Raw genomic sequence first — 13,012 nt, 5'->3', positions numbered from 1 at the left:
TAATGTAGTTTTTCCAAATAAAGGTATCCTTCCTGTGTGATGGGACTGCAATTCCCAGGAATCTCGTCCAGCTTCCAAGATCCCTGGGAATTCTGGGAGATGCAGTCCTGACATATCTGAAGGGTAAAAATTTAGAACGGCTGACTTTAACATTAATGCAACATTGGCTGAGTTCACATATTGTGCTAAACTATGCCTTGTTTCAGTTGGCTTTTGAAGAAGCAACGGTGACATGGCAAAAAAAACCCACACACACGCACACACACACACACACACAGATTTGAAAATCAGTATGTCATCGCATTATGGCTTGGCACAACACAGTAGGCAAACCCATTCAACAAATATTTTGTATTAATTTTTGTGAGGATGGAAATTCCTTGGTGGAATCAGAACAATTGTGAATTGGTCATGCTGAAAGTGTGTGGGACTTAAATTTTAGAAATCCCTCATCAAATCTTCCTGTAGCAAAATCCACTTTAGCTATGGTTGCATAATAGCTGTGGACTTAAGTGTTGCTTTTAAATACAAAACTGCATTTTTGTATAGCGAAATAGGTCTGTCACACAGGAAAATGATTTTGCGATTTTTTTTCCCCTTTCATCCAGCAACCGTCTCTTCAACTAGAAATGAGCATTGTGCAAACTGCAGGCCCAAACTGATGAAAAATCGATGAAAAGCTTGACTTGGAGTAGCCCATATATCCACACTACAAAGAAAAGCTCTTTTTCAGATTTGTGCTGCCAAAAAAATGCAGAAAATAAAGCGTCCGTGCAGCTGGCTGTCCTAAAAAACTGCTTTTCCTAAAAATCAAGCTAGGCTGTCTTTTTCTAGAACGTTGTAAACATCTCTTATTTTCACAATGTGCATAGATGGACACAAGCTGACACACACACACACTGCCTGTCCATTTCACTGTGCAATAAAATTGCAAGGGCTCTGTGGTGATTAGTCCCTCTTGAGAAGGTCTTTTTCCAAGATTTGCCTGTTCTAATAGAGTTGCACCTTCTCCTTTGCTTCCCTCCCAAAGACAAGACGTGTTTCAACCCCCTCTTCAATCATGAGGACATGCAGGAAATCACGCAGCATTTCGCGGTCTGCCACGTGGATGCCCCCGGACAGCAAGACGGAGCACCTTCCTTTCCGCCTGGGTTAGTGGTTCCTCCTTAGTGGGTTTTAATTTGGAGATTTTAGCCTCAGTTGCAAAACGACTCACATGGGAAAGAAGGGGAAATTTTACTGGCCAGTTTTTTTTTCTTCTTGTTTCTGAAGCATAATTTTAATTTCCCATTTCCTTATTTCTTCTCCGGGAAAATAGATACTGATTTACAAACGGTGCAACCAAGCTTGTAGTACAAATAGTTCTTGATTTACAACCATTAGTTAGGGACCATTTGAAATTAAAACAGTGGTGAAAAAGGTAACATAGCTAGTTTTCACACTTATGACCGCTGCAACATCCCCATGCTCACGTAATTTACATTCAGATGTTTGACAACTGACTCAACGTTTATGATGGTCACAGTGTCCCAGGGTCGTGTAATCCCCCTTTTCAACCTCCTGACAAACAAAGACAATGGGTAAACCAGATTCACTTAACAACCGTCTTACTAATTTTAGAAATGCAGTAATTCGCTTAATAAACGAGGTGAGAAAAGTCTTAAAATGGGGTAAAACTTAACAAATTTCTCACTTAGCAACATAAATTTGGGGCTTAATTGTCATAAATTGAGGACTACCTGTAGTGTGCGTGCGTGTGCATGCATGTGTGTGTGTATACCTACCATCCTTTAAGGGATTTGTAGTGTGCCATGATTCCCTCACCCCAGTTATCAAACCTAATTACAAACCTAGTTCTTCAAACTCTCTTTGTTGATATGAACGAATATGATATGAATACCGCTTGGTTTATTGTTGTTGCCCTCCTTTCTCCGAATCCTCCTTAAGTGAGGATGAAGTAGAATAACTACTTCCCATGTTTTGGAAAACGAGTTACATCTTTCTAACACTTGTTTTATAGGTACATGTATCCTTCCATGGACCAGCTGTCTGACATGCTTCCTGGAGTTCTAAAACAATTTGGGTGAGTAGAATAGAATGCCTCAAGTTTTTCCAACCAGGCCTCAGAGAAACCATTTTCCTGTTCTCTCACAAGCATCTTAGAAAACGGTTACATATCTGTCTTCTTTTCTCTGGTGGTTATTAGAACTGAAGAGGTTTTAGAATCCATTGTACTTTGGAGCACTAGTGGTTGAAAGACTCCACATCTCCCTCATTGGGCTGGTTAATCGGAAAAAGAAAAACTTTCACATCTGATGGCCATAGTAGCAGTAGATGGGTTGAACGTTCTTCTTTTAGAAGCAGATTCTTCTGCCACTATCCCCAAAATATTTTTTTTTTTTCTGATACAATTCCACTGGCAGAGAAATATTTAAATTCACCCCCTCTGGATTGTGTGGTAGGTTTCTGAATTAAAAGTGTTAACTGGTTATTAAGCAATATAATTTAAGCAGTTTAATTTAAATTTCAATAAAACTCATATTTACTTATGAGTTTCATATAAAGTTTTATATAAATATAAAACTTATATTTACTTAACTGTTTGCTGTACTGCTCAGCAGCCTTCTTTCTGCAGCTAGTTGAGTTGTGTAGAATCTGTTCGGTCTAAAACTCTGAGCTAATCTTTAAACTAGTCAATAGGATTAAAGCAAGTATTTGCCCACGGGAGCTAAGACTAAACTATTTACCCTGACATATCTAGAGCACGAGGTCAACTCTTAAATCTTCATGCCGTGTTTGAGGGCTTGTGCTGTGACAATTTTTGTTTGCTTTTTGTTGGAATAGAAATAGTTGGGATGGAGATGTCTTCTCCAAATGACCTCCATTCTGTTCTCAATGGACATGGAGCAACTGCTGAATGCCTATTGAATATGAAATATAATATCCAGAAATGGAAAGCATTAGAAGCCAATACGCAACTTCACATTCCTTTTTTTTAAAAAAAAGATAATTTTATTTCTAATTTGCCTGAGTTTTTTTTTCTTTCTTTTTAGATTGAAAAGCGTGATTGGAATGGGAACTGGAGCTGGGGCCTACATTTTAACCCGATTTGCTGTAAGTTGGGAATAGGGGCGGTTTGTTTTTTTTTCCTAGTTGCACATTTTGTAAAACTACTATAAACTTGAGTACAATACACTATTTTCAGCTTCACATCTTCTGATCTGCTTAACCTTAATTTGAGTAGCGAACATCCAGTATCAAACAAACAAACATCAGAATGTGATATAACTTCCTCCTCACCAAGTAATGGCTGAGATTTGAGAAGCCAGAGTACAGTGTGAAAATATTTCACAATATTTCTGTAGGAGATGACCAGGCTAAGCCTGAGGAAGGGGTCAAGTGTGCCATTAGCCTCAAGTCCCTTCACCCAACAAGAGATTATTAGTATTATTAGGTATGTTTAAATAATAGGAAGACTGGTATTTGAATGGCGTATTGTGACTTTGAACAACCAAATAATGAAGGACAATGTCTTAATATAAACATGTGTATTAACACCAGGTTTAGCAAAGGTTGACCTGATTAGAAGCTAGAATAGTGGTAGAAATAAGAAATAGGGGAAATATTAGCAGATATAATTTTTATATAACAGAATATAAGTTAATAGTTTGGTGGAAAAGATCAGAAGTTGAAAGATAGTATTACCATGTATGGTTATAATATCATTGGCATTAAAATGGAACATTGGACTATTGAATAACTACTCTAAAAAACCCATGTATATTAATACTAGGATTATGTAAGTTTGATTAATATAACAACTATTATGATTATCATTATTGCTGTTCGTATCAAAATGAATTATACCCACAGGCCACACTGTTCATGTATTGATATTGATGTATACTTAAAAAGAAAAATCCAATAAAACCTGGGGGGGGAGTCCTCATATTTTACCTCTGTCCCCCCATCATATCTGGCTGTTCGCTCATGTGCCTGTCTTCAATCTGCAGCTTAACTACCCTGATATGGTGGAAGGTCTTGTTCTTATCAACGTCAATTCATGTGCTGAAGGGTGGATGGACTGGGCCGCAACCAAGGTAAAGACATTTGTTTAAACTTACCTTAAAACAGATCAAAGTGTGTTTAGAAGTGCAGGGATTACGGAAATAAACATTACCTGGGACTTAGAAGCCAAGCTGTTCTTGTTTTTAATGTTTCTTCATCCTTTGAAGCTTATAGAGTGAGGGAACTCATAAAATACACTGCTCAAAAAAATAAAGGGAACACTTAAACCAACACAATGTAACTCCAAGTCAATCACACTTCTGTGAAGTCAAACTGTCCACTTAGGTAGCAACACTGATTGACAATCAATTTCACATGCTGTTGTGCAAGTGGAACAGACAATAGGTGGAAAGCATAGGCAGTTAGCAAGACATCCCCAATAAAGGGGTGGTTCTGCAGGTGGTGACCACAGACCACTTCTCAGTTCCTATGCTTTCTGGTTGATGGTTTGGTCACTTTTGAATGCTGGCGGTGCTTTCACTCTAGTGGTAGCATGAGACGGAGTCTACAACCCACACAAGTAGATCAGGTAGTGCAGCTCATCCAGGATGGCACATCAATGCGAGCTGTGGCAAGAAGGTTTGCTGTGTCTGTCAGCGTAGTGTCCAGAGCATGGAGGCGCTACCAGGAGACAGGCCAGTACATCAGGAGATGTGGAGGAGGCCGTAGGAGGGCAACAACCCAGTATCAGGACTGCTATCTCTACCTTTGTGCAAGGAGGAACAGGAGGAGCACTGCCAGAGCCCTGCAAAATGACCTCCAGTGGGCCACAAATGTGCATGTAGCTGCTCAAACAGTCAGAAACAGACTCCATGAGGGTGGTATGAGGGCCTGACATCCACAGGTGGGGGTTGTGCTTACAGCCCAACACCGTGCAGGACGTTTGGCATTTGCCAGAGAACACCAAGATTGGCAAATTCGCCACTGGCACCCTGTGCTCTTCACAGATGAAAGCAGGTTCACACTGAGCGCATGTGACAGACATGACAGGGTCTGGAGACGCCTTGGAGAACGTTCTGCCTGCAACATCCTCCAGCATGACCAGTTTGGCAGTGGGTCAGTAATGGTGTGGGGTGGCATTTCTTTAGGGGGCCGCATAGCCCTCCATGTGCTCACCTGAGGTAGCCTAACTGCCATTAGGTACTGAGATGAGATCCTCAGACCCCTTGTGAGACCATATGCTGGTGTGGTTGGCCCCGGGTTCCTCCTAATGCACGACAATGCTAGACCTCATGTGGCTGGAGTGTGTCAGCAGTTCCTGCAAGACGAAGGCATTGATGCTATGGACTGGCCCACCCGTTCCCCAGACCTGAATCCAGTTAAGCACATCTGGGACATCATGTCTCGCTCCATCCACCAACGCCACGTTGCACCACAGTCTGTCCAGGAGTTGGGGGATGCTTTAGTCCAGGTGTGGGAGGAGATCCCTCAGGAGACCATCCGCCACCTCATCAGGAGCATGCCCAGGCATTGTAGGGAAGTCATACAGACACGTGGAGGCCACACACACTACTGAGCCTCATTTTGACTTGTTTTAAGGACATTACTTCAAAGTTGGATCAGCCTGTAGTATTTTTTTCCGCTTTAATTTTGAGTGTAACTCCAAATCCAGACCTCCATGGGTTGCTAAATTTGATTTCCATTGATAATTTTTGTGTGATTTTGTTGTCAGCACATTCAGCTATGTAATGAACAAAGTATTTAATAAGAATATTTCATTCATTCAGATCTAGGATGTCTTATTTTTGTGTTTCCTTTATTTTTTTGAGCGGTGTATAAGTGTTCAGTGTATCCTTTCAGGGCTAAACATTTAGTGGGGGAAAAAAACGTACTTCTTAAAGTACAGGTAGTCCTCTACTTACAACCACAATTGAGCACCAACATTACTATCGTAATATTGTAAAGTACATAGTGATTGTACAGATTTTCTTCCGGCACCAGTAAATAGCCATGGCTAGATCTGAATGCAGATGAGAAAAATATTTGCTTATAAACTTGGTAGCTTCCCGCATTCAGCTAATCAAAAAAGATTATTGTTTATATTTCTTTATTCACTCTGAATACAAGTAGTTCTTGGCTTATGACCACAGTTGAGTCCAAATTTTCTGTTGCTAAGTGAGACATTTGTTAAAGTGAGCCTTGCCCCCATTTTATGACTTTCTAGCCACCGTTGTTAAATGAAATCCCTTGTGGTGGATAAGTTAGTAACCTGGTAAGTGAATTGACTTTGTCAGAAGGTTACAAAAGGGGATCACGTGACACAGCAACAGTCATAAATAGGAACCAATTGCCAAGCGTCTGAATTTTGATCACACGATCACGGGGATGCCAGAAAGGTAACTGTGAAAAAAGGGTCATAAGTTCACATTTTTCAGTGCCGTTGTAACTTTCAACGGTCACTAAACGAACTGCTGTAAGTCAAGGACTACCTGTATATAATTGAATGCCAGTGTGTTAACATGACTGAGGTAATGGTACATATGATCCTTGGAGTGTTTGAATTATCCTAATGTATTCCTTTGTTTTTTTTTTAAATGTCTAGATTTCTGGATGGGCTCATGCTTTACCAGACATGGTCATTTCACATCTTTTTGGCAAGGTAAGCCACCTTCTTTAGTTTAGTTTACTTTATTGTCATTGCTCCTCGTACAATGAAATCAAACACCATCTTCAGTGCACATCATGACCATGAAAAATAAACACAAACACACGTCCTTCACACTCTACACATTGAATTGGAAACCCCTGATATTGCATTCATATTGCACTATACAGTAGAATTCAGTAGAGTTACTGCCCTGGGATAAAAGCTGTTTTTCAGCCTATTTGTCCTTGTTTTTATTATCCTGCGCCTTCACACTCCGCACATTGAGATTGTGGGGGCTGGCAGCAGCGATGAGGAGGTTCCCGAGGAGCCTGTGCCAAGTGCGCATGCATGCAGGATTGCTCGCAGGAAAGAGCAATTACAACAGCACAGGCAACTCGGGAGTAAGGCTGCACGGTAATGGCCCCTCCTTCAAGAAGATAAAAGCCAGCCTTGAAGCAAACGTTCTTTGCAGGAAGCAAAGGCATTTTGAAACTTGCCCTTGTGGACATTACAGTATCTTAAGTTGGACTCTTTTGCTGTGAAATATTTCTTATCTGTGATTCTTGGCAGTCTCATACAGTTTGGGCAAGGTTTGTGCTTATCAAAGTAATTAGTTTGCAGCAGCCTTTTAACCGGGGATTCTTAAGACTCATTAAAAAGTTTCTATTCCCTTTGATTATTGTTTGTCTTATTGGAAAAGGGTTTGGGTCAGAACACTAAGTCATCATTGCTCTTTCCAGATATTCTCCCTCTCCCGGTCTTAACTGATATTTGATGAGAATGTTCCTTAAATCTAGGAGGAGATTCACAGCAGCCACGATTTGATCCATACTTACCGCCAGCACATCATCAATGACATGAACCAAAACAACCTCCACCTGTTTGTCAACTCTTACAACAGGTAATAACACCACTGAACTCTTCAAAGCGCTTAGGAGAACATTTGCTGCTGCTATTCAGAGGGGGAATCAGTAACAGGATCTCAGATTGTTTTTGGAGATCTTGCTACCCAGCTCTGCTTGAGAAGCTTAGTTCTAAGCTTGGGGTTCCCACTGACATTTAAATCTCTTGAAGGGAGAATTCCAGAGAGTGGGACAAAGAGAGAGAATATTAAAAGTGATATACCTGTTGACATTCGTTTCCTTGCGTTTAGTGGGCTTTTCAGGTCTATGCATTGTGTTTTTAACCTTTTGGAACAACACTGAATTCAGGTAGTGCTTGACCAACCAACCACAATTGAGCACCAAAATTTCCGTTGCTAAGTGAGACATCTGTTGCGTGAGTTTTGGCACATTTTATGAACTTTCTTGCCACCGTTATTTTAAGTGGATCAGTTGTTAACGTTAGTAACATGTTTGTTAAGTGAACCGGGCTTCCCCGTTGAATTTGCTTGTTGGAAGATCGCAAAAGGAATCACATGACACCAGGACATGGCAACCGTCATAAATACGAAGCAGTTGCCAACCATGTGAATTTGGGTTATGTGACCACAGGGTTGCTGCAACAGTCCTAAGTATGAAAAACAGTCATAAGTTCCTTTTTAAGAATGCTGTTGTAATTTTGAACAGTCACTAAACAAACTGATCCCCTGGGGTAGAGGCAGATTTTTCTCTCTCTGGGCATAACTGAGAGTATAGCTGCTGAACAAAACTCCGTACTGGCAACAGAAAGGGCATCCGGCCATCAAAACACTGTACTAGCTCCATTCAGTTGCCCAGACTCCACCTCTCAAGAGATGACGGGGCGGTTAAATGAAGATGGTGACTAAATGAACTGTTGTAAGTCGAGAACTACCTGTACTCAGAATTCAATTGAAAGCTAGAACGCCCGATTAGCAGTCCTCTAATCATCTACTCATTTGGTTGGGAATGCAGATTAGCCACCAATCTCATATGGACAACTTCTACCTACCTTTTTGGGGAAATGGGCTTTACAATTTGCACATGTAATAACTTCTTACAATTGTTTTTTTGTTTGTTTTGCAGCCGGAGAGATCTAGATATTGAACGTCCAGCTCCAGGAGTAAATGTGGATACTCTACAGTAAGTCTGTGTTACAGTCAGCCTTTTAGTGTTGGGTTGGAAAAAAGAGACAGAGCGTTTCTTTGCCCTTCTTTCTGCAAACGGTAAAAATCCTGGCGATATCAACACATTGCAAAACGCACAAAGGGAATGCTAGCTCACTAAAACATGACTTAACAGCCCTAGTAAATGTAGGCTTGATCAGAAGCTGTTAGCTGATCTCCTCAAAGGTCAGCCACAGCTGATAAGGCCAACGATAAGAGCATGTACTAGCAAGAGCACTTAGACTTATATACCGCTTCACAGTGCTTCACAGCCCTCTCTAAGTGGTTTATAGAGTCAGCCTATTGTCCCCAAGAATCTGGGACCTCATTTTACCAATCCTCAGAAAGATGGAAGACTGAGTCAACCTTGAACCTGGTGGGATTTGAACTGCCAAATTGCAGACAGCCGGCAGAAGTAGCCTGCAGTACTGGACTCTAAGCACTGTGCCACCAAGGCTCATAGTGGGGTCTACAATGTGGAAAGATTGTCTTGACTCCTTATTGGGAGTCCGTGTGCAGGCCAGTGTAGCCTGACTGAAGCTTTGATGAAGATTATAAAGCTACTTTCTCAGTTTCCACTGAAATTTGGAGTGTACAAATTTGAGAAGTGAATAATGGTCCACGTTGTCACCAGGTGATCTTGGGCCCATCATCGTCTCTCAGGGAAGGAAGGTTGGTTTGCAACGGCAAACCACTCCTGAAAAACTTTGCCTAGGAAATTGCAGGGATTTGACCAAGTAACCACCAGGAGTTAACAACTGACTCTAATCATCACCTTCATTTTTAATGATCCCATAATCCCTTGCGGGGTGGAGCCTGGGCAACTGAATGGAGCTAGCAGAGTGTTTTAATGGCCGGATGCCCTTCCCTGTCACCAATGCGGAGTTTTGTTCATTCTCAGTGTGCCCAGAGAGAGAAACCTCTGCCTCTACCTAGGAGCGAACTCACAGCCTCCTGATTGTCAGGCGAGAGCTCTAGGCCACCACACCATTCCTATTAACCCTGAGGCACCCCCAAAAAACAAAAGCAATAACTGGTAGAAGCCAAGAATGAGTGATAGCAGAACAAAACTCATTCTTAAATAGAAATGAGAGCGGAGAGCTCAACCCCGTGATCCCTGGGACTAAGTTAGATTTCCAACCATACATTCCATTTTGCTACGGTGCAAAATGAAAAGATTCAGCCTGTCATGACAACAGCGAAGGAGGAAATCAGTAAGAGCTGCTCCAATGATACAAGAATTCATTTGATATTGTTATTTATATCATTTGAGCGAAAAGTGGAGGCATTCAAGCCGGCGTAATTATCGCCTTTGCAATCGCCTTTATGCATTTGGGGGGTAGGGAAAAAAAGAAATCTGGCATTACTCATATAGTCCTAAATAAACTTTGATCCTACGTAGTGGCCATTTTCACCTGACCCATAATAATTTGGCTGTATTTTGTTTTTTACGAAATTGAAAGGGCTCATTTTCCTCAACAAGTCAACACCTTGAGTTTGATTTGGTCAAACAACAACCCTGGTCTTTCTCTGATATAGTTTGAAGAGGTGCAAAGCCATTGACTCTTATTTTAATTGTTTGCTTTCAGGTGCCCTTCACTGTTGGTGGTTGGAGACAGCTCTCCTGCAGTTGACGCTGTGGTAAGTACACAATAGCAAAGACAGGAAATTACATACATACATACCTATGTTTCCCCCAAAACAAGACCCTGTCTTTTTTTTTTTTTTGTCAGCAAAAAAGGTACCAGGTCTTATTTTCAGGGGAAGATTGTCACCCACGGACTCACTTGTGCATGTCGCCCCCAGCTTCCTTTTCACTGTCAGAGGCCTTCGGGAGCTTCTTCTGTGGCCGGCAAGGCTTTCCTGAAGGCCTCTGCAGCCAATAACAGAGCTCCAGATCCTGGAGTGGGCGGGGTCTTAATTAGGGCTTATTTTGGGGGTGGGTAGGGCTTATATCATTATATCACATGTGTAAAAATCAAGCTAGGACTTACTTTGTATTATTTTCAGAGGAAATACAATATACATACATACATACATCCCCCCAGTTTTCTTCTGAGCATGCAATCTCATTCAGTATTTCTCTTTAAAGATCACAACCTGTTTATATTAACTTCTGTCCTCCAGGTTTTAAAATAATATCCCTAACAATCCAATGATGTTACTTGAAGATGGCAAAAAAAAACCAACCCTAAGTTTTGGAAATGGCAGTTTATCTAGGGCTGATAACCCAAGCCTAATATTGTACTACTTCCTAAGGCTTAAATATAAAATATTAAATAGGGCTCACCTGGAATTCTGGATCCTGGGTCAAGATAGTTCAGTCCTGTGAATTTATTGCCATCTCATCTTTCTAAGTTTCTGAGATAAGCTAGACTAGCCATCACAGGCTGGTACCTTGCAAATAATCCCAGCCATTGTATTCCTGACCCATGTGGCTCAAATCAGATAAGACTGAAGAGTAATGATTTAGTTGAAGTTACTAATTAAGCTTCATAGCTAAGTGAGGGACTGAACCGGTTTTGTCTGTTCCTGAACTAAGGTGGGAGCCGCTAGGTAAGAGTTGTGAGAAGAAACTTATCACAACAGTGTTGGGGATGTTGTGATAAAGTAGCCAAAGTGTGGGAAGCGATATGCAAGAAACAGATTTTATGGACAAGCTACCTATGAAGTATTTAGTATTTATGTCGTTTCAAGCGGGGGTCCAGATCATTTCCAGAATCATTAACGCTTAATCACAGCCTTATCTTCCTGCATCGCATTTTCGGTGAAAAATTCTTACTAGGCAATTTAGTTATTACAGGAATTAAAAGCAGCACTTACAATCAACGACAAGAGTTTCTCCGGCAATCTAAATAATAGCATAGGTTGGGAAGCGGGTCATTTGGATATTAAATCCAGCTGTCTGTCCAAGCAGGAATCTAAGCATCCTGACAGCTGGTGAGAGGTAAGGAGAAGGATTAAATTCCTTCCGTAGCTGACAGTCTTGAAACCTGGGGTAGATAGATAACTTGTGGTCTTCAGGCTACATGCAGTTTAAGGCATAATTTCAGAGGCCCTGTCTTTGAATATCAGCAAAGGGGGAAAATGGGGAGAGTAAAGGAGAATGAACGGGGGATGTTGCCAACTTTGAACTTTCACATCCCCTCCAGATAGATTTGTGAAAAACAGGAAAACAGAATTCCCATTCCTGCCTGCTTAAGGAGCAGTGGGGCATCAGAAAAATAATAACGGAATATCGAGGGATGCTTTTTAGCATCCAGAATTTCACTAGTGACTTCCCTGAAATCCTCTGCAGGTTGTTCTTGACTTACGACCATAATAGAGATCGGAAAATTCATTGCTCGGTAATGCAGTCATTAAGTGAGATGCCACAGGATCGCCAATTGCTATCTCCTTCTGGCTCCCCCGTTGATTTTACTTGTTGGGCGCTGGCTGAGAAGGCCACAAACGGTCACCATGTGACCTCAGGACATTGCAAGTGTGGTAAATGTGTGTTAGTTGCCAACCAGCCAAATCCCACTTGTCAGGGTGGGGACACTGCAGCAGTGATCGATGCGAGGACTGGTAGTAAGTTACTTTTGCCAACACTGTTGTAACTTCAAATGATCTTTAAATGAATGACTCTAAGTTGGAGACTACTTATAATATATTCTGGAAATACAATATATATATATATATATCACTAGTTTCTAAAAATTGCATGCAAGAGGCTTTTCTGAAAATGTGATGTGAAAGCTCAGCGTTTTAGTTTAGTTTACTTTATTGTCATTGCACCTCGTACAACGAAATCAAACACTGTCCTCAGTGCACACTATGAAAACAAACACACACATCCTTCACATTCTATACATTGAATTGAAAACCCCTGATATTGCCTTAATATTGCACTATACAATAGAACTCAATAGAGTTACTGCCCTGGGATAGAAGCTGTTTATCAGCTTAGTTGTCCTTGTTTTTCTTATCCTGTACCATCTGCCAGATGGCAATAGTTCAAAAAAAGGGTTCCCAGGATGAGATGGATCTTTGAGAATGTTTTGAACTTTCTTAAGGCAGCGGGAGCTATAAAGCTCTTCCAAAGAGGGGAGAGGGCAACCAGTTATCTTCTGGGCAATGACGTTAACCCTCTGGAGTGCTTTCCTATCTGCCCCTGTGCAATTGGCAAACCATACAGAGGTACAGTAAGTTAAGATACTCTCTAAGGTGCAGCGGTAGAAGGTCACCAGCAGTTTTTCATTCATTCGTTGTTTTCTCAGAAGACTCAGGTAGTATAATCTGCTGGACCCTTT

At 41.2% G+C, this 13,012-nt stretch overlaps 1 protein-coding gene across 2 annotated transcripts in view; it reads left to right on the top strand.

Annotated features, from left to right (window-relative positions):
- Nucleotides 1-13,012, top strand: part of NDRG1 (N-myc downstream regulated 1) — an 82,791-nt gene that overhangs the window by 63,907 nt on the left and 5,872 nt on the right. For both annotated transcript variants that reach the window (XM_087931730.1, XM_087931731.1), the window contains 8 exons: nt 1,031-1,151; nt 2,021-2,083; nt 3,054-3,114; nt 4,014-4,100; nt 6,611-6,667; nt 7,453-7,556; nt 8,641-8,697; nt 10,310-10,361. In XM_087931730.1, the coding sequence (XP_087787856.1) occupies nt 1,031-1,151; nt 2,021-2,083; nt 3,054-3,114; nt 4,014-4,100; nt 6,611-6,667; nt 7,453-7,556; nt 8,641-8,697; nt 10,310-10,361 (602 nt within the window). The remainder of the gene's footprint in view (nt 1-1,030; nt 1,152-2,020; nt 2,084-3,053; nt 3,115-4,013; nt 4,101-6,610; nt 6,668-7,452; nt 7,557-8,640; nt 8,698-10,309; nt 10,362-13,012) is intronic.

The sequence above is a fragment of the Pseudonaja textilis genome, chromosome 3 (genome assembly GCF_049901715.1).
Source record: "Pseudonaja textilis isolate UNSWEBS1 chromosome 3, rPseTex1.2, whole genome shotgun sequence".
Lineage (NCBI taxonomy): Eukaryota > Metazoa > Chordata > Lepidosauria > Squamata > Elapidae > Pseudonaja > Pseudonaja textilis.
The sequence above is the reverse complement of the archived record's forward strand: the minus strand, read 5'-3'. Positions and strand labels throughout refer to the sequence as shown.